The sequence below is a fragment of the Pantherophis guttatus genome, chromosome 5, assembly GCF_059756535.1.
Source record: "Pantherophis guttatus breed Tessera chromosome 5, ASM5975653v1, whole genome shotgun sequence".
Classification (NCBI taxonomy): domain Eukaryota; kingdom Metazoa; phylum Chordata; class Lepidosauria; order Squamata; family Colubridae; genus Pantherophis; species Pantherophis guttatus.
In genome coordinates, this window is record NC_142067.1 from 80,396,951 (window position 1) to 80,421,884 (window position 24,934).

Consider the following 24,934-nt stretch of genomic DNA (forward strand, 5'->3'; position numbering starts at 1 on the left):
CATGGCGGCCATGGACCTGACTCAAGTTGTACAGGGCCCAACTCACAGCAGTGGACACACACTCGACCTGATCTTTATCTCTGGGCAGTGGATAAATGCTCGGGGTAGGGGGGAACTTTCTATTCAACCCCTGTCATGGACCGACCATTCCCTCCTCAGGCTTGACTTTCCATCCGCCAACCCACACCACTGGGAGGCGGAACCGACTCGTTGGTTCCGCCGCAGGCGCCTGATAGACCCTGATAGGTTCCTGACAGAGCCTGGGACATTTCCCACTGACCTTTCCCACAATTCGCCAGAGGCCTTGGTGGATGCCTGGGAACAGGCTGGATCGAATCACCCCTTTGTGGCCTCTCCACCAACAGGGATCCTGGTTTGTTCCTTGGTTTTCCATGGAGCTACGGGAGATGAAGCATTGGAAGAGACGCCTAGAGGACCATTGGAGATCCTCCCATGCCGAATCTGATCGAACACAGCTAAGAACCCATATTAGGTCTTATCATGTGGCAATGGAAGCAGCGAAACGGGAGTATTTTGCTGCTTTCATTGTGTCTGCAGAAAATCGCCCAGCGGCTTTGTTTCGTGTGACCCACTCCCTCCTCAATCAGGGAGTGAGGGAGGATCCCTTACAAGGCGGTGCTGAGGATTTTGTTCAATTTCTGCAAGACAAAGTTGCTCAGATCCGGACGGGGTTGGACTCTGACTGGGCAGAATCCGACGAGGGAATGAGAGCAAATCTTGAAGTGACATCTGGGCTGAGTTCGACCCTGTTTCCATAGAGGAAGTGGACAGTATAGTGAGTAGATTGGGAGCATCGGCTGGATGTCCTCCTGGCTTGTCATGGCAACCAAAGAGGGGACCGGAGACTGGATCTGGGTGATTACTAATGCTTCTTTGAGGGATGGGGTCTTCCCTGCCGTACTTAAGGAGGCAGTGGTTCGTCCCCTCTTCAGGAAGCCAGCCCTGGATCCGGCCTCCTTAAACAACTTTCGTCCTGTCTCCAACCTTCGCTTTGTAGTGAAGGTTGTTGAGGCCGTGGTGGCTTACCAACTCCTACAATTTCTGAAGGAAGCTGATTACCTAGACCTGTACCAATCAGGTTTCAGGTGCAGCCACAGCACAGAAACAGCATTGGTCGCCCTGGTGAATGATCTCTGGTGGGCCCGGGATGGGGGTTGTTCCTCCATTCTGGTGCTACTTGACCTCTCAGCAGCTTTTGATACCATCGACCACGGTATCCTACTGCGATGACTCTGGGGGTTGGGAGTAGGGGGCACTGTGCTACAGTGGTTCTCCTCCTATCTCTCGGGCTGTATGCAGTTTATTTGGGTGGGGGGGTCAGAGATCCTCCCCTAGGCCCCTCATGTGTGGGGTACCACAGGGGTCGGTTTTTATTTATTTATTTATTTATTGCGATTTATATGCCGCCTTTCTCCCTAGGGACTCAAGGCAGCTTACAAAATGACAACTTCAATACAAATCACAATACAATACAAAATTAAAATCAGTAACCCAATTAAAAAACAATTTAAAATTATACCAGTGTACCCCCAAACGGATCATTTAATTGGCGGAAGAGCCACGTCTTCAGCTCGCGACGGAAGGAAAGAAGGTCGGGGGCTGTCCTGACCTCAGTGGGCAATCCATTCCAGAGGGTCGGGGCTCCCACAGAGAACGCCCTCCCCCTGGGGGTCGTCAGCTGACATTGTTTGGCCGACGGCACCCTGAGGAGGCCGACTCTGTGAGAGCGCACAGGACGATGGGAGAACGGCTGGAGATGGTCCTGCAAGTACCCCGGGCCTAAGCCATGAAGAACTTTATAGGTGAGTACCAGCACCTTGAAACGTATCCGGAGTGCCACCGGTAGCCAGTGCAGCTCATGCAGGAGAGGTGTTACACGGGAGTATCTAGATGCCCCCGTAACTACCCGCGCGGCTGCATTTTGGACTAGCTGAAGCCTCCGGACACATCCCAAGGGCAGCCCATGTAGAGGGTGTTACAGTAGTCCAACCTAGAGGTAACAAGGGCATGAGTGACCGTGGCGAGGGCATCCCGGTCTAAGAACAGGCGCAACTGGCGCACAAGACGGACCTGTGCGAAGGCCCCCCTGGTTACGCCCGTCAGATGGTCATCTAAAGACAGCCGAGAATCCAGGAGGACACCCAAGTTGCGGACCCTATCGGAGGGAGCAAGGGTTTCACTCCCCCCTGCTCTTTAACATCTATATGAAGCCGCTGGGTGAGATCATTCGTAGTTTTGGGGTGAGGTATCATCAGTACGCTGATGATACCCAATTGTATATCTCCACCCCAGACCAACCCAGGGATGCCCTTTCCGTGATGTCTAAGTGCCTGGAGGCGGTACGGGTCTGGATGGGTAGAAACAGGCACAGACTCAACCCCTCCAAGACTGAGTGGCTGTGGATCCCGGCATCGCCTGATCTAGTCACCTCATCACTTTTGATGGGAGGGGAGTTACTTACTTTCTCTGTAAAGGCTCACAATCTTGGCATCCTCCTTGATTCACGGCTGTTCCTGGTGGATCATCTAATGGCCATAACAAGGGGGGCTTTGCACAGGTCCGCCTAGTGCACCAGTTGTGGCCTTTCCTAGACAGGAATGCCCTCCGTACAGTCACTCAAGCCCTCATTGTCTCTCGGTTGGATTACTACAATGCCCTCTACATGGGGCTGCCCTTGTGGTGCACCTGGAGGCTCCAGCTGGTGCAGAATGCAGCCACGTGGGTTGTAACAGGAGCTTCCCGCTACTCCTGTGCAACACCTCTCCTGCGCGAGCTGCACTGGCTGCCAGTGGCCTTCCGGATCCACTTCAAGGTGCTGGTATTGACCTATAAAGCCCTTCATGGCATGGGCCTGGGATACTTGCAGGACCACTCCTACCGGCCTTCCACCGCCCAGTGCATTCACATAGAGCTGCCCTCCTCCGGGTGCTGTCGGCCAGACAATGTCGGCTGGTGACCCCCAGGATGAGGGCGTTCTCTGTGGCCGCACCAACCCTCTGGAATGGGTTACCCACTGAGCTCCATGTTAGGATATGGTGTAAGCCTAACAAGTTGTCCAAGCAATATATGTGTTCTATCACTTTAAATGTATTCTGTAACTTTAAATGTAAAATGCTGAGAAATTGTACTGCTGAGTCATTGTAATGACTAATGACTGCTGACTGAATGCTGACTGCAATTATCATAATTATACTGTTGAGTCATTGCACTGCTGACTTCACTTATCTTAAGTGGATAATTACTAGTGTAAACTGTATATAAGGAGGAAGCCGAGCTATAGTCATTGTTGGACCTGCTCTCATCATTGCTTGACTTGCTGCTTGACTGGAACTGTTGATTGGAACTGTTACTGTCGTGTGTGAAGACGTGGATGGATATGCTACCATCGTGATTTGTTAGCAGAGTTGAATTGCTGTTTGTATGGTAAGAAGATATCTGTAACTTCGGACTGATTTGAATGGCTAAAGATTTGGATTGATTAAAAGACTATGCAATTGTTTTTCACTACAAAGTAAAAGCTTTGTTAAATCAGTTTGTATGTATTGTATTCATTGCTCTCAGTACCGTTTGTGCACTTACTCTGCTGGTTGGTAACACAACAATATCCTTAACACTCCGGACGGCTCCCGATCTCCGCACTTTCCGCGCTGGCCTGAAGACATGGCTGTTCCAGCAAACTCTCTGATCAACTACGAGGTTTTAATTTTGGGTATTTTAATTTTTATACTGGTTTTAGGTTATTGCTGTTGTTTTATTGTGTGAGCCGCCCCGAGTCCTTCGGGAGAAGGGCAGCATATAAATTTTAATAATAAAATAAAATAAAATAAAGAGCTGTTGTCTGAAGCCTGTCTCCAGTCTCTTCAATCTACCTACTTAACAGCAGTTTTTTTTATCTCCCTTCCAAATCATGCCGGAATGGTGCTCTTCGGGCCTTGGCCCTGGTGGGTGCTAGCTCTCATGCTGGCTGTGTGCTTGTGAAGGCTGCTGCTACAAGGTAGAAAGCCGTGTGGCGTGTTGGAACTGCCTGCTCTCTGCCCTGTTTCTGCCCAGCTGCACCTGCTGCTGTTGGTCTAGTGAGGGCTCTGCACCCTCCTGGCCGCGCTGCTCTTGGCCATCCCGCAGCTTCGGCAGGCAGGAGCTCCGTGGTAGCCGTGCAGCGGGATGAAGGAGGGAGGGGTAGATCGCCCCTTCCTCCATCCATCTGCTCCTGTCTGATATGGGGCAATTTGTGGAGCGCAAAGCAGGAAGGGACGATCTCCCCTCCCTCCTCCATCTGTCTTTCCTGCTGCAGGGCTGCCAAGGAGCCGCTGCCTGCCGAAACAGTAGCTCACCCAATGCAATTCTGCCTCCCTGCCCCATCCTACTCATCTAAACCAGATCCCCCCCTCCCATGCTCATCAGCCGCACCAGCCTTGTACACACGCAAATCCATGGTTTCGGCATAAATCATCACCAAGGAAAGAATGATTGCCAGGAAAAGGGGGTGGGGATTTTGCCTCTTATCCTGTTGTCAGTCTGTGCTGAGCTTCAGAACAGGGTGAGAGGCAGGAAAATCCCCCCCTCCTCATTTTCAAGCCATTTGCAAAAGCATCCCATTCCGAGCCTTCAATGTTGCAATCCTGGAATATGCTGAAGGCTCAGAATGGGGCGTTATCATAACTGATGACATTTGCTTGATAAAATTGTTGATCTCTGTTGTCTGATTGAATTCCTAATTTTATTTCTATTAAAAGAAATGGGGCAGCATTGTCCAAGTGTGCGTTATTAGCTATATGCTCACTTTAGGGAAAGCATTAATTGCTGATTTCAACAGGAAAAGTACTTCACTGAACTATCCTAATTTCTGCTTGAAGAAGCTTCCAAATCAAAATGGATGTTATCCTTTCTCCTCTGTTTCTGTCCTCCATCCAATGGTGACTTATGCCACAAAAGGTACACGTGCATCAGATTCTACTGTGAATCAAAGGAAATGTGTTCAAAGAACTGCATAAATAAACAAAACTTCTATAATGCTTTGAAGCTTTTTAATGGTATTTTGTCCATGCCATTTTATTCAAATAAGGAAACAGAAAAACCCAAATATGGAGTACTTCATTTTCCTGATTTTCAGTTTTGTTTAAACGTGCTGTTTCCCTTCCCCTATTTTTTGCAGAGCAAATCTCTCATAATAATTCAAGCATTACGAATAGTATTGATACCTCCAATGTCAACAGCATTGTTTCGGAGCTTGAAGGCTACTTAACTGCAGAAACAATAGCACCATCTCTTGGACAGTCGATGCTGGAAAGAGTTAGCTTCCTTCTAAGCATGCCCCAATCACAAATATATCCAATGTCTAAAAGGTATGTGTCTATAATGTAAGAAACATATTTCTGTATAAAATATTTTTCTTGAAATGAATTGTGTTTACAGATGTCCTATGATTCTTTTAAAAGTCTTTGAAATGTAATTTTTCATTGTTTTCCAAATATATTTCACATCATCCTCTTGAGATGGTATACAGTAGATGAAAAACTATATTATTCTCAAGAAATTTAACTTTTTATAATTATCTTTATCAACATGTTTGTACTTTAATGTAATTCAGCTGAGAAAAGTTTTCATGAAAATATTGTACTTTTAAAAATTGATAACAATAAAAAGCACACAAGTAATTATCTATATTACTATCTCATTAGAATAATAAAAATAGTGGATGTGATTGGATTAAAATTGAAATTCTCAACAACATCCATTAATCTTACCACTCCTACTTTGGCTCTGGCTGTCCTGAAAGTCAACAGCAGCTCTTTTAGCAAAGTTTCTTTTGCTGTTCAACATTCCTCAGGTCTTGAGGTAAGCCATATTTTTTTCATTTTTAAAATTTCTTTTGGGCTTTAAGTAAAACTCTTTAAAACATAAGTTTGAGTATAGAATGGACATTGGTCCTTACCTGATATGCCCTTTCTCACTCTAAAGGAAACAGCAGTCAGGAATGGTTTAACTCTGTCTGTTAACATCCATCTCTGAATGAATGGACTGAGTCTGCAAAACTGTTAAGCCACGCCTCTTCCTGTTGCTTGCCAGCTTTTTTTACAAAGGCGTCAACGCAGACTGACGTGTTGAGCTGTGAAGATAAAAAGAAGAAAATCCTACCCTCGCCAACCCCAGGGTCGGATGACCTGAACCTGGGCGGGGCTGACTGCTGTTTCCTTTAGAGTGAGAAAGGGCATATCAGGTAAGAACCAATGCCCATTCTCCACCAGGAAGGAAACAGCAGTCAGGAATGGGACATATCAAAGCCCCATGTCCTACTGGGAGGGTGAAGTCTGGGTCTATGGTTCCTGATCTGAAAGAACCCTCTGTAGAACCCATTTGCCAAATGCTGCCTCAGCCGAGGCAAAAGTATTCAACTTGTAATGACGAACAAAAGGAGAAGGTGAAGACCAAGTGGCCGCCCTGCAACCTCTTCCAGTGAAGCCTGGGTAGCCCAGGCTGCTGAAATAGCCGCACTTTGGGTAAAATGGGCTGTGATGCGACAAGGAACAGGTAGAGCGGACTTCCTGCCTGGCTCCGCAGCTTTGAAGACGCTCTCTTTTGAGCGCCCGTTCTCTGGTTCCGTAAAAGCCCCAGAACAGCCGAAAAACTGCTGTCTGGAGGCTTGGAACCCTCTCCCCGGGCAAAGGGGAGAGAAAAGAGTCGACAGGCGGGGTAGAGCCCCCCCAAGTGCGCTAGGAGAAATCCTGGGGCGCAAAGGGTGTGGGCTCCCTATTGAAGCCTGTCAAGCCACTCCGGACCAGAAACGACTCCGCTGAAGCAGAGCTAGAAGATGCGACCAGAATCTGCAGAAAATCAACGGGGGGATTTTTAACATCTTTACTTCGATCGCAGACGGAGCAAATCAGGAGAAAACAAAAGGAAATTTGCAAGTAACACTTTAACTCCGCTTTAATATGCAGAAAATGGCGCCTGAGGGCGGGAGGAAGAAACTATCAGGGAAAGTGCTCGTTAAGGCTTGTTAACACTTTACAGCTACTGGATTACACCCTAAGAGAAAGTTTTAAATGGAAGCAGCCAGGAAAAGAATTTGGTATCGAGGAAAAGAATTTGGTTCTGATTTTAACTAAAATCTGGTCTTTATACTGTGTGGAAAAAAGTTGAATTGTTGTCCTGATAGCTGGATAAATACAAAGTAGCTGAAATATGGCTGACAACAGGGCTGGTGAATCAGCAAATTCCCAAGCCGTGACTGTCCAGGCTTTTCAAGAACTTTTAGACTTTTTTACCTCAGCCCTGCTGAATACAATTGAAAGGGCTTTTTCAAAAAATAGCTTGGGAAATTATAAGCAGGAAATTATTCAGAAGAATTTGTTTTTGGAAGATCAGGAAATGGACAGGATTAAGAGATTGGCTGGTACAGCTGAAACAAAGGTTTTGGTGGACGTTTCCATTTCAATGACAGAAAAGCAACAAATGGTTTCTTTATTGCAAGCTGACAATCTTTATGGCAACAAATTTTGGTTATATGGACAAAGAAATGGATTGAATGATTATACAAACCAGAAGAGACGAGATGAGGATTTTAAGTTAGAAAATCTGACTTCAAGAAGAGAGCGAGTATTTCAGAAACATCAACCTCAAATCACTATTTTAAAAGTTTCCAAAATAAAACTGGGGGGATTGTTGAAAGAATTTATTAAAAAAAAGGATTGGAAAAAATACAAAAAGAAGTGAAGAACAGAAGATTAAGAAAGATATTCTCCTGTGGATTTTGAAATTGGCAACGGGCAAATATGTGTTTTAATGGTATTAAAAGATTTTTAAAATGTTTAACATAAGGTTATATTATTCTACAAGATATATGAGATAAATTGTATAAGCTTTTAGGATGTCTAACCCTTTGAAGCGAAGAGGATTAATGTTAAACTCAGAATTTTATTGTAAACTGATAATTAGTTTTGGATAGTTAAGGGTTGTTTTTTAAAAAAGTTAAAGGTATTAAGACGGTTAACTGAAAAATTGAAAGATACCCTCCTATAGATTCTGAAATTTATATTTGGTAAATAAGTGTTTTAAAGGTATTAAGAGATTTTTAAAATGCTTAACATTAGACTCTATTATTTTAAAAGATATATGAGATAAAATGTGCAAGATTTTAAGATGAAATTTTTTTTTCTGGTATAGAAATGGAATTTATTCATGATTTTTATTGTTTGTAAGACTGCTAAAGTATCGGATTATGCATTAAGAAAAAGGTTTTTTTTTCCTTTTTTTTCTATATAAGTAGGAAGAATGAATTTAATTTAATTGGTATTGAGAATTTATAAAAGGGAGGTTGTTGAATTGGAGCAAAGGGAGTTAAAGAACATGTGGGAGCTTTGAACTTTATAATTTGTTAGTTTATTTTAGCATATGTTTGTTAGATGCTATACCCTGTTTTTGCTCTGGGAAGTCAGGGGTGGGGTGGGGAGGGGGGGATAAGGGAGGGGGGGGAAGTGATGAATAGAGAAATGTCTTAGCAGAAGAAAGTGTATTCTAGAATATAGGAGTTGCTCAGATACTAAAGGAGGAAAATATTTCACAGCAAAGAAGTTAGAAAGGAGAGAGGAGGAGGGGGTAGGAAGAGGAGAGGGAGGGAGAGGAATGGAAGAAAGGAGAGGAGGAAGGGAAGGGAAGGGGACAGGAGTAGGAGTGAAGGTGAGAAGGGGGAAAAGAAGAGAGAAGTGGGGGAAAGGGAAAGGAAGTAGGATGAGGTGGGAGAAGAGGTAGGAGGGAAGAGGAGGGAGGGACGGGAAAGAAAGGAGGAGGAGAAGAAGGTTTGTTGTGGAATGAGGGAAGAAGGAGAAGAGCAACTCCGAATATAATTAAAATGTTTTATTTTAATGCTTTCTTTAAGGGAAACATGTATATGGAGGATTTCTTATGTATAAGAAAATGTATAATTTATGTGGGGAAGGGGAAGGGTGGGGGGGAGAAAATTGTTTGTATTTCTTATAAAACTTTTTAATAAAAAAAAAAAAAAAGGAACAGGTAGAGCCTGGGCCTCATATGCTATAGAAATACACGCCCTAATCCATCTACCTAAGGTAGAGGAAGAAATTCTGCCACCGAGCGAAGCCAGTTGAAAAGAGACAAAAAGAGACTCCGTCTTCCTTAGAGGAGAAGTCCGTTTAACATAGATGCAGAGAGCCCTCTGAACATCTAAGGTATGCCAAATGCGCTCCAAATGGTGTGAAGGAGCAGGACAAAAATTTGGCAGAACTAACTCTTGAGCCCTATGAAACCACGTGTTGATCTTGGGAAGAAACGTAGGGTCCAGGCATAAAACCACCCTGTCTGCATGGAAAACACAAAGGTCTCCTCGAATGGACAGAGTCGCCAGCTGAGATATGCGCCGAGCAGAAGTGATGGATACCAAAAATGCTACCTTATAGGAAAGATATTTTAAACTAACTTCCCAGAGTGGCTCAAAGGGACCTTGGGTGAGGGCGGTCAAGACCTTGTTCAAGTCTCATGTAGGGAACCGGTGAACCACAGGAGTCCAGAGATTAGTCGCCCCCCGGAGGAACCAATGAACCACTGGATGTTTGGACAGAGATTCCCGGTTTCCACATGACAGAATGGAAGAAAGGGCTACCACCTGTCTCCGAAGGGTATTGGGAGCCAGATCAGCCCCCCAAACCCTTCTGCAGAAAATCCAATATGTGAGCCACAGAAACCTCAGTGGGAACCAGACCCCCTTTTTTGCACCAAGTACAAAATGCCCTCCAAGTAGCATTATAAATTCGCTTGGTGGAATTCCTGTGGGAAGCTTGTACAGTAGTAATGACTTTGGGAGAAAAATTGTCAGCCCTCAGGAGGCTCTGCTCAAGCGCCAAGTGGTCAGTTGGAGCCACTGAGGATCTGGGTGAACCAATGCCCCTGGGAGAGGGAGATCCTGTCCTGCGGCAGCTGCCAGGGGCAATCCACTGATAGAGCCACAAGATCTGTAAACCACAGCCTCCTGGGCCAATGAGGGGCCAGAAACACAACCTCTGCCTCCTCTTCCAGAATCTTCCGGATCACCTTGGGAATCAGGGGAAGAGGAGGAAAGGCATACAGGAGTCCTGATGGCCAGGGACTCCACAGTGCGTCCACAGCTTCCGTCCCCTGGCTTGGAAAACAGGAGAAGAACCTCGGTATTTGATGGTTTTACCATGTGGCGAACAAGTCGACCACTGGCCGGCCGAAACGTGCTGCCAGTTCCTGGAACAGAGACCAAATGCCACTCCGCTTGATCTATTTGTGTCCGACTGAGCCAATCCACCTGGATGTTCACCACTCCCGAAATGTGGTCCGCCCAGATGGAAGCTAGATGAGACTCTGCCCAGAGAATCAGCATCTCGGCTGCTTGCAAGGGAGCCCAGGACCGTGTTCCCCCTTGGCAATTTATGTGAGCCTTGGCAGCCATGTTGTCCGTCAGAACCAAAATGTCCTTCCCCAACACAAGATCTGTGAAACTCTGGAGCGCCAGATGAACAGCTCGGAGCTCCAACCAGTTGATGTTGTGTCTCAGATCTACCAGGGACCACTGACCTTGAGTCATGTGAGCTGAAGTGGCCTCCCCATCCGAAGAGGCTGGCGTCGGTAGTCAGGATGATACGTTGAGGTTCCTGGAACCTGCGACCTTGGGCAATGGCGTCCAACCTCCACCAAGAAAGGGATGCCAGCACCTCTGGCGGAACCACCACATGTTTAAGAGATGTGCTCTGGCGGGACCGTTGAAATGGAAGCAGGAACCACTGCAGAGCCCTGCTGTGGAGACGGGCTCAAGGAACAATGCTGAAGCAAGAGACCATCTTTCCCAACAGTTTAGAAAGAAGAAACAGGGATGATGTACAATCCTCCAAGACGTGGATTACCAGTTCTTTCAGACTGGCCTGGCAGTCCAGTGACAGGTATGCTTTTGATTCCACCGTGTCGATTATTGCCCCTAGGTGGAGCAAGCAAGTTGTTGGGATCAGATGACCTTTGGCTCTGTTGACAGAAAACTCATGGTCCTGAAGAAACTGAATAATGACCCTCAGGTCCTGCCAGGCCTGGGATTCTGAACTGGACTGGATGAGGATGTCAGCCAGATAAAACTGTATCCGAACTGGGAAGGTCTGGAGATGGCCTACCAGGGCAGACATCAGTTTGGTAAACACCCTCGGAGCAGAGGACAGGTCGAAGGGCAACGCCTGGTACTGATAATGTTTCCCCGCATAGTGAAACCAAAGGAATCTCCTGAACCCTGGATGGATGGGGACATGCAGGTAAGCCTCTGTAAGATCCACCGAAGTGATCGCCCCTCCTGACGCTCTCCAAGATAGTCTGGAGAGACTGCAGCTTGAACCTGCAATAAATAACGTACTGGTTCAAGGACTTGAGATCGAGAATCGCCCTCCAGCCTCCCGAGGACTTCTGCACCAGGAACAGCCAGGAATAAAATCCCTGACTGTGTTCTGCCACCAGAACCAGTTGAACCGCCTGGATGTCCAGTAAGTGTTTGATGGCTGACTCCATAAGAAGCCTTCTGGCCCAATCATGAGAAACGGGACAGCGGACAAAAATCTCAGGGAGCTGGAAAGGAACTCCAGGGAGAGGCCTGACCTTACCGTCTCCCTGACCCAAGAGTCCAATGTGAAGTCCTCCCACTGGTTGGCAAAGAGAGCCAGCTGGTCCCCAATGGGAGGATTGGACGAGCAGTCATTTGGTTGTCGATAGGGGCAACCCCTCCCCCCCAAAAGGGCCATTTGGGAGGGTAACGCTGCCCCTGTCTGCTCTGTCTGTCCTGACTGTGGCCCTGTCTGAAAGAAAAGGGTCTCTGTGAATGTTGTCCCCCAAAACCACTGTCTGCTCCCCGAAAGGAAGAAGGATGAAAATAAGGCCTTGGGCGGGCCTCCGCCCGTCTAGTCAAATTAGGCATAATCTTGTGTTTGTCTCGAGACTCACAAGAATGGGGTCAAGAGCTTCTCCAAATAATGTATCCCCTTTATATGGGGAAGAAGCCAAATGCCCCTTGGTCCTAGCATCAGCCTGCCACTGGTGAAGCCACAGGAAGCGACAAGCCGTAACAGCAGACCCAATGGCTTTGGCCAAGAAGCAAGATGCAGTTAGCGTCGCATCGGCAAAAAATTCCACCGCTGCCATGATCTTATTGATATCTTGGTGTGAGCGGGTGTCAGTGACTGGCAGACGGCCCTGCAATTGACGTAACCAGAGCAATGAAGCCCTGATGAAAAAGGACGCAGCAGAGGTTACCTTAGCTGCCCAGGCCGAAGCCTGATGACTCTTGACCAGAGCTTGTTCGGTTCTCTTATCCTCTGGATGCAGGTGTTCCTCTGGAGGACATGGTAATGAGGCCTGTGAAGACAGTGCTGCCACGGGAGGGTCAACTACTGGTACCTGTAAATACTTAGTCATATCCGAACCAATATTGTAGAAACATCTGTCTAAACTGCTGGGAAGAGGGCCTGATTCAGGAGAGACCTACTGACGATGCACCAAATCTAGAAAAAGTCTGGGAGCTGGAACCTCTTCAGATTCAACTGTGGGTTCTACAAACAAAGGATCCGCTGGATCAGTGGGATCCAAAACAGTACCAGTTGACTGCACTGTGCCCTGTCGGGTTGTCACCTTGGCCTTATGAAGCAAAGACCGGAAAAGGTGAGGCCGGAAAAGGCCAATGAAGGCTGGTTGGTCAGGCATAAGACCTTCATCCTCTGAAAGGTCGCTATCACACTGCATCACTTCCCCTGAGAGGAGGCCTGACTGAAAGAAGTTGCATAGCCTTCCAGATTTTGGAAGGATTAAGAAGCTCCTGGGTCCTGATGGCTATGGTCAGATTGATCCCTTCTAGACCTTCTGCTGCCCCAGCAGCCTTCAGCGGGCTTTGGCTGAGTCATCCTTCACGCTGGAATCCAAATAACCAATTAGAAAAATACAAGGCTAGTAGAAAAGTTAAAATAAATAAAAAAGGAAGTTTTCCTGCAGGAAAAACCAATCAGAAATGGACAGCCCTAATAAACACGTCTGTCCAGCTTGCTGAGTCTAAAAAAGCTAGCAAGCAACAGAAAAAGGTGTGGCTTAACAGTTTTGCAGACTCAGTCCATCAGCTAACAGACAGAGGTAACCCATTCCTGACTCTTGTTTCCTTCCTGGTGGAGAATTTGTTAGTAAATCCAAAGTCCCCTAAGCTAAAGATGTATCAGAAGAGCAGATAAATACAACTCATTTTTAATTAGGCATGTATTTTATGCAAGTCTCATAAACAAACCACTTCAAACTAAATTGGCTTTTAAATAATTAAAAATTAAAAGTATAGGATCTGCACATTGTATGACCTGATGCAGGTGGGTGCATTGGTGTACTTTATTGTGAATACAACCTGTATGTCTATTTAACTAGCTCCAGCTGGGTTTTTGTTTTCAAAGAATATAACACAGGTAGCCCTCAACTTATGACTATAATTGAGCCCAGAATTACAATTATAATTTGTGATCTTCAAGTGGGTCATCACACGACCATGACTGACTACAACCTTATTTGCAGTGGTTAAGCAAATGTGATGGTCATCTAATAAATGCAATGGTCATTCAGCAAAATTTTTGCCATTAAGTGAAAGCAAACACCAGTTTTCAGCAAAAAAAGCCCCCAAAATATTGGGGTTTTAAATCACAGTCATATGTCTGTGAGACACTGCAGATAGTTGTGAATGCAGGCCACTTGCTGAGTGTTAAAAATGTAGTCACCTAAGTGGGGTAGGGTGTGGTCATTGAAATTTCAAATCTGGGTCCAAAGTACCTTTTTTTGGAGGTTAATTGTCACTTTGAATGGTTGCTAATGCACTTTTTGAACTTGCACTTGTGAAAAGTAGCAATAAGTATAACAGGTAAACTTTTAAATCTGAAAAACCTATATGTTTTAATTGCTGCTAAGAAGGAAGTAGAGAGAGAAGCATTGTTAATCACTTTGCAAGAGGAAACAAATTTTCATGAGCCAGTTCAGTTTAGTAGTTAAGACATCAGGCCAGAAACCATGAGTTCTAGTCCTGCCTCAGGCATGAAAGGTGATTTCTCTCACTTTCTCTTAGCCTGCCCTCCCTCACCCCCCCAGGCTTATAATGGGAAAATATGAGGAAGAAAGAATATTATGTATGTTCCTCACCTTGAGTTTTTTATAAAGAATAATAAAGATGGGATAAAAATAAGTACAATTATGTGTCTGCTTTTCATGCCTCAAGAATGGATGCTTGTCTGTATTGCATTAATGTTAATCTATTATACATAGCACAAAGCACAAAGATTCATTATCTATTTTTGGGGGGAAAATGTCTTTTTTTTTTTAAAGGCTACCCTTGGAATTGAAGTGCCATCAAGTATTATTGGAGCCATTACACTTCCATCTTCAATAATGGCAGAATTGTCACCTCAAGATAAGCATATAACTTCTAGAATTACATTTAACTTCTTTAAAAAAACAACTCTATTCCAGGTATTTTTATAGTTTCAAAGCATGCTTGAAATTTTTAAATATAATCTATTGTTTCTAGCAATCAACATTATTATACTTAATTAATAATAATATACATGGTTGCATTTCACAGGATTCTACACTGAAAAATTTGTCTTTGTTCAGTTATGTTATATCATCAAGTATTGCTAACTTTTCAGTCAACAACTTGAAGACAAATGTAACTGTCACGCTACAAAATATCAGGCCTAATCAGGTACCAATTTGCACATTATATTTTATTTTCTTATGCCTCATTTCAGAAATTAATCATTTTAGCTATCTGAACGTTCAGATATTTTTTATTAAGATAGCTGAATAATATTGTGTACAATTTGCCTCCTAATTACCATATGTTGTCATTCTGACATAATGTAGGGCAGATATGTCCTTTTGAACTGAGGCTGTATATTCATATTTATACTACTAATAAAAAAGGTCAATTTCCACTATTTTTTCTTTGCATTACTAAGAAGAGATTTTATAAGCAGAGGTGGGATTCACTTACCTTCCCTACCGGTTTGCAAATGTGAGTGCGTGCGTGCTCTCTCATTACATCCGAGTGGGTGGGTGGAGCCTCCCGCAGTCACCACTAGCAGTTTGCCCTAACCGGACAGAACTGGCTGAATCCCACCACTGTTTATAAGCCTTCTTGTATAAGGTTCAAAAGCTGCTTGATGCTTTACATATTTTGACAAGTGTCCACAACACACTTACACACTCAGTTCCTCATGGTTTATTCTTGGTACTTTCTATTTGTAAAAACAGGAATAAATTAGGGTTCTGATTCAGAGAATTTACCTGAGCAAACTCTGTAGGGAGTTTCTGTGGTGTTTTAAAATTCCTTGTAGCCCTACGGGAACAGTCTGAAGTGATAGATGTACCTACATCTAAGCAAACAAGTGCTGCTTCTTTTTAATATATGGATCATGTAGTATGTAGCTAAGCTTTTTTTTCCTCTTCCAATCAGGAGAATTTTACTTTAAGATGTGCCTTCTGGGATTTCAATAAAAATGGTATGTTTCACAATCATGTGACTTCATTTATGTTACCTAAGCTAGTTAAAAACTATATTGCTTACAATTTGATAATAGAAGTATTTTAATATTTGGCAGGTGGCCAAGGCAGTTGGAATTCTGAAGGTTGTGTGCTAAAAGAAAGAACAATGAATGAAACCATCTGTAACTGCAATCACCTGACAAGTTTTGGCATATTACTGGTAATGCTTGTTGTGGCCCGTTGGCTGCCAGCAGAGCAGGCAGCAGAGTCAGACGAGGAGGAGGTTGAGGGAGAGCCTGGGCCAGCTTTGCAGACTTTGGAAGGCTCTGATAAGGAAACAGCATCAGAGACAGAGGCAGAGCCTGGGCCTGTCGTCCTCACCCAGGTGGAAAGGCAGTTGTCTTTGGGGCCTGAGCTGAGTGAGAGGGAGGAACAGATGGGGCCCATCCCAGATGCACGTATGCACAGAGAGGAAAAGAGAGGAGAGCAAAGGAAAGCAGTAAGCCAGCTCTCAGGGAGAGCCAGATGCAGACAATAGCCAGCCCTCCCTGGCTGGGAAATAAATAGGAGGGGTTTGGGAGTGGCCGGTTGTCATAGACAACCGTTCATTTTCTAGTATACAGCAAGCAATTCAGATTTTTTGGATAAACCCAGGTTTGTTGGGACTAATTACATTTGATTTTTTGTTTATCCCTGTGAATAAAAGTCTGTTAGTGCCCTGTTATAAAAAGGGGTTGCTTTACTTGCAAGTAAACATCACTACTTGTGAAGGCAAAAGCTGCAGATAGTTATGAAATGGGGTTGAGGGGTACCCCGGACTGTGAACCAGCTCATGAGTAAACACACTGAGACTGAAATAATTCTGACAGAGGCGTCTTGTGTAAAAATATAATTTACTTTAAAACATTTAAAAAGCACTATGTCTTTAAGAAAGCACATTAAAACAAAGTCTTATCTGGGTATGTGAAGCAAGGCTATCTCCCTAGATCCCTCTCCACAATACCGAAACAGTTCACAAGAGAATAAAGCTAGCATGAAGGTAAGCAGCTTCGGCATCGATACATCATCAAGGCAATCAAAATGGGGGCAGCACAAACATCACAGCTAAAAGTCACCTGAAGTAAAAACAGTTCAAACAGCAAACATTGCTTGAAGCTTGTGGGAGGAAAAAGGTCCAGCAACAGCAGTCCCGATGATAGCTTGCGTGCTACAAAACAGCAAAAGGCAAGCATCCATGGAAGTTTCTCTGCAACAGCATCTGGAGTCCTTATCTGCATTCTGCGGCGTTGCACTAAGCTTCCTGCAGGAGCTGTGCATTTAGGCCTAAACCAGGAGTCTAGGCCCAAGTAGCAAGCGAAAAGGTCCTTGCTTATATGGGGAGTTAACCTGCAATTAACTAGGGCGGGGAAGGCTTGCAGGTAATTGCCAACAGGAGATGGCTTGATTGAAACCATACTGTTTGTGAGTAGGCAGATAGCCACAGCAATCCTGGAAACACTCGTGACACAGATGCTTAGTGCGTCTTGAGATTTTCCCAGTGGCTGCAATATGGGATGGAAAGGGAGAAAAGGCACCTTACTTCAAGGTTCACCAGGTTCTGGTTATAATACAGGTTAAAAATATGAAGCTTCTGGATACAGGAATAGGTGAGCAGGCAGAGGAAATGGTTCAAATTTATACTTACACTAAATACAGGTCGATTTACAACTACAATTGAGCCCAAAATTTCTGTTGCTAAGTGAAACATTTGATAAGTTTTGCCCATTTTACAACTTTTCTTGTCATAGTGGTTAAATGAATCACTGCAGTTATTAAGTTAGTAACATGATTGTTAAGTGAATCTGGGTTTCCCATTGACTTTGCTTGTAAGAATGTCACAAAAGATGATCACATGACCCTGAGACACTGAAACTATCCTAAATATGAGTCAGTTACCAAGGGTCTGAATGCTGATCACGTGATCATAGAGCTGCTGCAACGGTTGTAATTGTGAAAAACAATCATAAGTCACTTTTTTCAATGTCGTAATTTTGAATGGTCACTAAATGAACTGCTGTAAATCGAGGACTACATGTAACCTTTAAATCATTGGGTCATCATTTCAGAGATATTTCCTTACCAGATTCCTCAATGCCTTCAAAAATGGCAGAACTTCTAATGTACTTGAAAGGTTCCTAACATTTTAGAAAGATATAAAGAGATGTATCACTCTTGAAAGTAGCCCATGCTTAATAATATAGCAATAGCAATAGCACTTAGACTTATATACCGCTTCATAGTGCTTTTACAGCCCTCCCTAAGCGGTTTTACAGAGTCAGTATATAGCAGTCAGCATATAGCACAGTCAAACATTAGCAGTTGACCATGGGAAATGTTTTAAGACATTTTGCATTATATTATAAATGCTTTATGATCATTTTATGTCATAAAATTAATAAAATTTGCCAAATTTCAATTCCATGAATCATTGGGCCCAGATGTTGGATGCATTCTGTAAATTAACTCATTTGAGATTCTTTAGTTGAAAAGATTTTGCCCTATAATGCACCATTTCATCCAGTTAAAGGTTAGACATGAGAGTTTTGGTAGTACCGTATTTTTCGGTGTATAAGACGCACCGGAGTATAAGACGCATCTTAATTTTGGGGGAGGAAAACAAGGAAAAAAGTATTTTACCTCTGCCTACCAACATTTAAGGTGGCGCCGCCCTCCTCTTCCTCCTGCAAGCAAGAGGTGCAGGGACTAATCGCTTTCCCCCAAAGAGACCCCTAGCATGCTCTGGGGGGAGGGACAGAGCACAGCCTGAGGAACAACCCTCCCTCTTCGGGACAGTGTGGGGGGGGGAATCTGCCCAGCAGCTTTGGGGAACAAGGCGGGTGCCACGATTTGCGGCTGGTCACCCCTCTGGCCACGCTGACTTCACTCCCCAGCAATGTGAGGAGCCGCCTGAACCCGCGATCCTCTTCCCGATTCCAAACATGGGGTGTGTGCAGAGACAAAAAAAAGTGTACCGTGTTTCAGGCGGCGGATCTGGCCAGGAGGAAAGAGAAGAGTCTGCTGAGAAGGAGGACGGGGGCGCACGGCTCTGCAATGTGCAGAAAAACACTTTTAGGCGTCAGCGCTACAATCTCCTCCCCGAATCCAAAGCACTCCCCAGTTCTCTGCTGCACATTGCAGGGGAACTGGCCGCCACCTGAAGCGCGACTCTTGAGGTTTGCATTTTGGAATCTGGGCAATGATGGCTGGAAAGGACGAACGTTTCCCTTTAGGGGCTCCCATTCAGCTCAGCTTGGCTCCTGGGCGCAGAGAGGGTTAGGCAGTGGCGGCGGCGGCTCCTCACATTGCTGGGGGAGTGAAGTCAGCACGGCCAGAGGGGTGACCAGCCACAAATTATGGCACCCGCCTTGTTCCCCAAAGCTCCTGGGAAGATTTCCCTCCCTCCCCACTGTCCCGAAGAGGGAGGGTTGTTCCTCAGGCTGTGCCCTGGCCCAGATCCCTGCCGCCTGGAACTGGCTGAAAATGGCCGAAGGGTGGGGGCCGGCGGGTGGGCAGGGCTACATTCGGCATTCACTCCTTTTGGGAGTGAAAAATACACCGAAATTACACCGAAAAATACGGTATATAGATGTCTGTGTTGTTGACCCATGACAGTTGTGCTACATTTATCACCAACCATATTGTGAAATATGCAGGCAATACAACAGTAGTGTTGTAGTCTTATTCAAGATGACAACAAGTGTGCTTACTGCAAGGAGGTAGACGGTTTAGTGAATGGTGTAACCATAACAGCCTCATTTTAAACGTAGGAAAAACTAAAGAGATGATTGTTGATTTCAGAAAAGGCAGGCACAGCCACCCACCTTGTATATTAATGATTCACCTGTAGAGGTGGTTAGCAACATCAAGTTTCTGGGTGTGCAGCTAACAGGGTAGGTTAGCTTGGTCACTCAACAGTGAGACACATCTGAAGCAGGCTCAGCAGTGCCTGCATTTTCTGTGTCTCATGAGAAAAGTTCACCTTCCTTCCCTTGTCCTTACCACTTTCTATAGAACTGTGATGGTGAACCTATGGCACGCATGCCACAGATGGCACACAGAGCCTTCTCTGTGGGTACACAAGCTGTCGCCCCAGCTCAGCTCTGCTGTGCATGTGTGCATGCCTCCCGCTGGCCAGCTGGTTTTCAAGACTCTGCCGTGCATGCATGGGAGTGGGGCACATGCGGGAGATGCATGCCCATGCGCGGGGGCAGGGCACATGCATGGGGGTCACGCACACATACACAGGGGGGCCGGGACACGCACGGGGTCACACACACATGTGCAAGGCGGGCACGCATGCATGGGGAGTGGAGGCGCGCAGGGCGTCATGTGTGCATGAGTGGAGGTCGGGCACACGTGGGGGGTCAGGAGCACGCAGGGTGTCATGCACGCATGCGTGGGGGGCGCAGGGGGCACATGGGGGCACGCACAGATGCGCAGTGGAACAGGGCGCGCAGGTGGTCACACACGCATTGCATTATGGGTATTTGTGCATGCTTTCAGCACTCGGCGCCAAAAAGGTTAGCCATCACTGCTATAGAGGGACAATTGAGAGCATCCTGTCATATTGCATTACTGTCTGGTTTGAAAGTATTACTGTTTCAGACAGGAAGGCGGTGTAGAGTGTGGTGATGATGGCAGAAAAATATATATATTAATATTAAAAAATGACAATGAAGTTATCTTATTATTCTTATTTGTGTGTGTGTGTTTATATAATTTATATCTCACATTTGTGACTAAGCAACCCAATAATTAATGGATATACTGTACATGTATACATACGAATATACACGTAGCTGTGTATATTGGCAAACTGTGCTAAAAATTTAAAATGTAGAGTTTTGTTTTTTTTTAAAGTTAACAATATTTCTCTTTCTTTTTAGGATTTATCAAGAAACCCCACTATATCTCCAGTTCAAGTGCTAATTCTAACTTTCATCACCTACATAGGTTGTGGACTTTCAGCTATTTTTCTTTCTGTGACTCTTGTTACCTACATTGCATTTGAGTAAGTACTTGACTATGCTAAATTATATGGAGCAATTTGTTGTAGCTTGAATAATGAAAACAGAATGGCATGTTTATGACATTATAAGGCATCTGATTAGCCTGGGAAATTTTTTTATAAATAATAGCTGAAAAGTAAAAGATGTCTAGATTACAACCATTTTATTTAGCTAGGAAGTCAAGTGTAAAAATGGAGAAATTATATGTCAAATAAGACAAACCGATTTTCTCAATTCATTTCATAATAAAAATATATCAACATATCCTAGAATTTTTGATTCGAGAGTTAATGATTCAAATGAATGGCTTGCACAGATTTTTCTTTCACGTGGGTCTAGTCAAGGTTTTCCTCATCCTTGTTTTTTTATTCTTTGGTTTCTATCTACATTTCACTAGCAAATATTATATTTTGTTTCTGCAGTTTTCAAGTAATAATTTTGGTGCTTAAGCAATTAGTTTTATAATTTAGTAACTTGGCATTATTAGAAAAACATTTACAGTTTGTCATGCAAGTAAAAAATAACTAATGTAGAAAGTTGTAATTTCAGGTAGAAATTGCAAGGATTCTCATGCTACTATGGTCTTACAACAGCATTTGAAAAAAGCTACCATTTTTGTTTCAGATATTAAAACAAATATAAATATTGCCCGCATTGTATTATATATTATTAAATGTATCAAAAAAGGTGTGAACTTACATATTTAATTCATTTGGGTTTATAGGAAAATCCGAAGAGACTACCCATCTAAAATTCTTATCCAGTTCTGCATTGCGCTGCTTCTTCTAAACCTCATTTTTCTGCTGGATTCCTGGACTGCTCTGTATGAGAGCCAGGGTCTGTGCATTTCAGTTGCTGCCTTTCTTCATTATTTTCTTTTGGTTTCTTTCACCTGGATGGGCCTTGAAGCCTTTCACATGTATCTTGCCCTTGTGAAAGTATTCAATACATATGTTAGGAAATATATTCTAAAGTTCTGCATTATTGGCTGGGGTACGTATTTATGATTTTCCCCCCTGAATTTATATAAAGACTACTGTGTACTTTTATTTATTCCAGTGGGCAAGGACTATCAATATGGAGAAGTTATGGGCAGTTAAGTTTCATAAAGATTAGCTTCAGCCTCAGGGATTTTATTGAGTCTGTTTTATGCATCACTATATTGTATACTGTTGGTTTGAACAGATTCATGAAAACATTTGGTTTTGAGACACATTGTTAACCTTTGCAAGTCACTTTCCCTCCCAGTTTATTTTATCACCCAATACAAGGATAAGAAAATACATATATATCATAATAATATTTAAAAATTTATAATACTAACATTGTTACACATTAAATACCTTATATAGAAACGTATGGTATTTCTTATGCTTCCTACTTTGAAAAAGCTAAATTTATGTCATTTGTTTTAGGTAAAATAAGTAAACATTCATATTAGCCTCCCATCACATTTTTGAGTTTTCAAATTTTACCTGCTGCAATTTGTGCTTGCTGTTACATTTATGAGTGTTACTTCTATACAGCTAATCCCCAGGTTACGAGCATTCATTTAGTGCCCGTTCAAAGTTACAAAATAAGCGCTCCCTAGTGTTTATGAGAAAGGCCCAAAATTACAAATGTTGCAGCACCATGGCAGTTGTTCACCCTTACGAATGATTGCAAAGGTCTGCAACATTAACCTATTCCCCCCTCCACTCTCGCTCCCCACAACTCTTCCCCATCCCGTCCTGCCGCACCAGAATCACTTACCTTACAAGATCTGCCTCCTCTCTGCCGCAGTTACTTGCTTTTGAGGGAGAGGAGAGTTGATGGAAGTTCCTGAGTGCCGTAATATTGCACAGGTTCAGGCACCCATCCTCTTTTGCAGAGACTGGATACCTGAGCTCTCATGAGATCCCAGATCCCAGAAACGTTCATTTTCAGTGTGAAAAGTGTTAGCTGTGCCTGTCTCCTTTCCATCACCACCAGGATACTTTTCGCCAAGATGGAGACCTGACTGGCACTGGAAGCTTCAAGGAGGGATTCGTTCCATTTTGAAATGTCCCATAGACGCCTATGAGGCCATTGAAAATAGCCATGTGTTTTCAAACCCGGGCTGCTTGGAGTGAAAAGCCTGGGCTTGAAAACACATGGCTGGGGCCGAGAAGCGGTCCTCCTTAACAAGCTCCAAAAGTGCTCCAAGCCTCGGTTCCTCATGGGTGCTGGCTTGCCTTCCCCTCTGCCACCAGCCGCGGGAGGAAGGTAAGGTCGCAAGCTCAGTGTGGACAGTGGGGGGCCATGGCAAGCTTGGCTGCAGGCAGTGCAGCCTGGAATGGAGGTGCGCTAGGCTGTGGTGGCTTAGCCAGCCACACAAATCCGGTGGGGACAGTGGGGGGATTGCGGCAAGGGATAGCACAACTTGCAGGCTTACTGTAAGCAGGAGGAGGCAGCTCAGTTGGGCGCAGGAGGACAGGCACCATGTGGGAAGGCAGCTTAGGCAGGCAAACCACAGAACAGATACTGTGCGCATGCGCAAACCAGTGCCACACAGTGTGCTATGCTGCCCGGGAGGTGAAGAGTAACTGGGTGGAGTGAGCGAGCAAGCGAACAGGTGAGGGAGGGGCCAGCCAGATGTCATTACCAGTTCAGCGAACAAGGTCAAATTTTCCCTAGAGGTTCACCTGAACCGGTGCAAACCAGCTAAATACCACCTCTGAAGTTGGGGGAGTGGGGGAGGAGTAGGAGACAGGCGCAGCAATCACTTTTCACTCCCAGGAGCTTCCATTGACTCTTTTCTCCCTCAAAGCGAAAGAAATTGCAGCAGAGAGGAGACAGATCTTTGCAAGGTGAGTCTGGCACAGCAGGGAGTGGGAAGCATGAGGTATCTTAGTGGATTGGGGAGGCCTTGGGGGCTTATTCCATCACTAGCCCCCCCCCATGGCCTTCCCCACCCTGAGATACCACATGTGCACTTAATGAACCATGCATTCGCCCATGTATTAAATTAGGAAATGCATGGGCGAAAGTAGGGAATGATCTCATTCATGGTACAAGATTCACTTCCACGAATCCTCAAGGTACGAAGTGGAATGGGCAGGCTCCATTGCATTCGTAACTCAAGGACTACCTGTATAGGGCAGATTTGTAGGACAGACCAAACAATATACCAAGCTATTGGAAAGGTTTTCTAACCTAGGTAACAGTCATGTGAAGGTCCAGCAAATAAGACTGCTGTTAGTCATCAATTTAAAAGGAAGTCTTGTCTTAAAAGGAAGTTCTTTTTTTAATACTCAACGGAAATTTTTAATTAGTATCAAAATATGATTCAAATGGAGGGATATTTGAATATTGCTAGCTAGTATGCACTCTTGGAAAAAGACCCATATATATGACAGCTACAGTAATTTCCTTCTACAATAACATCATCCTACCTATAAAACATTCCAATTTAACAGAGTTGGAAGGGACCTTGTAGGTCATCTAATTCAAACCCCCACCCAAACAGGAGACCCTACACCACTGATGGCTAAGCTTTTTGCCATCGCATGCCAAAGACGGGGGTGATAGTGGAGAGTGCGGGGGGGGTCACGTGTGTGCATGCCCACGCCCATAATTCAATGCTCCCTGTGCCCCTCCCCCCGCACATGCATCTGTGACCCCTCCTCTCCCCTGCCATGACGCCCTGTGCATCCCGTTTTGGGCCTAGCAGGCCTACCTGAAGCATCCGGAAGGCGAAAACAGCCTCCCCACAACCCGAGGCCCTCCGGAGGCAGGAAACGGCCCATTTTCAAGTGGGCCCGGTAGGCCTGTTTTTCACCCTCTCCAGGCTCCAGAAGCTTTCCTGGAGGCTGGGGAGGGCGATGGCCTCCCCCACCCCCCTGGAGGCCTTCCGAAGGCCAAAAACACCCTCCCAGAGACTCCACGCAAGCCCTGTACTTACCTGGCATCCAAAACGGCCCACATAGAGACTCCTGGGAGGAGAAGGGCGGCATGGGCGGGGCCAGCCAAAAATCAACTGGCGGAGCTGAGCTGGGGCAACAGCTCGCATGCCCGCAGATATGGCTCCATGTGCCACCTGTGGCATGTGTGCCATAGATTTGCCATCATGGCCCTACACCATTTCTGACAAATGGCAGTCCAATCTCTGGATAGATTGAGATTGATTGATTGATTGATTTATTTATTTATTTATTTATTTATTATTGAATTTCTATACCGCCCTTCTCCCTGAGGACTCAGGGCGGTGTACAGCCAAAATTAAAAAACATGCAGGACAAATATTAAAAAACAATTAAAAGATATATAAATTTGGCCCAATTAAAACTCATTACCAATTAAAACATTTAAAACATTTAAAAACAATTAAAAATTTC

General features: G+C 44.7%; 1 protein-coding gene across 8 annotated transcripts in view; it reads left to right on the forward strand.

The window, feature by feature from the left end:
* The window catches only part of ADGRG2 (adhesion G protein-coupled receptor G2), a 220,965-nt gene that overhangs the window by 182,776 nt on the left and 13,255 nt on the right, over nt 1-24,934 (forward strand). For 6 of the 8 annotated variants that reach the window (XM_087871373.1, XM_087871379.1, XM_087871374.1 and 3 more), the window contains 8 exons: nt 5,174-5,363; nt 5,700-5,856; nt 14,371-14,514; nt 14,627-14,749; nt 15,503-15,548; nt 15,648-15,751; nt 20,457-20,581; nt 21,304-21,572. In XM_087871373.1, coding sequence (XP_087727499.1) covers nt 5,174-5,363; nt 5,700-5,856; nt 14,371-14,514; nt 14,627-14,749; nt 15,503-15,548; nt 15,648-15,751; nt 20,457-20,581; nt 21,304-21,572 — 1,158 coding nt within the window. The remainder of the gene's footprint in view (nt 1-5,173; nt 5,364-5,699; nt 5,857-14,370; nt 14,515-14,626; nt 14,750-15,502; nt 15,549-15,647; nt 15,752-20,456; nt 20,582-21,303; nt 21,573-24,934) is intronic. The other 2 variants (XM_087871377.1, XM_087871378.1) reach the window with 1 other exon arrangement.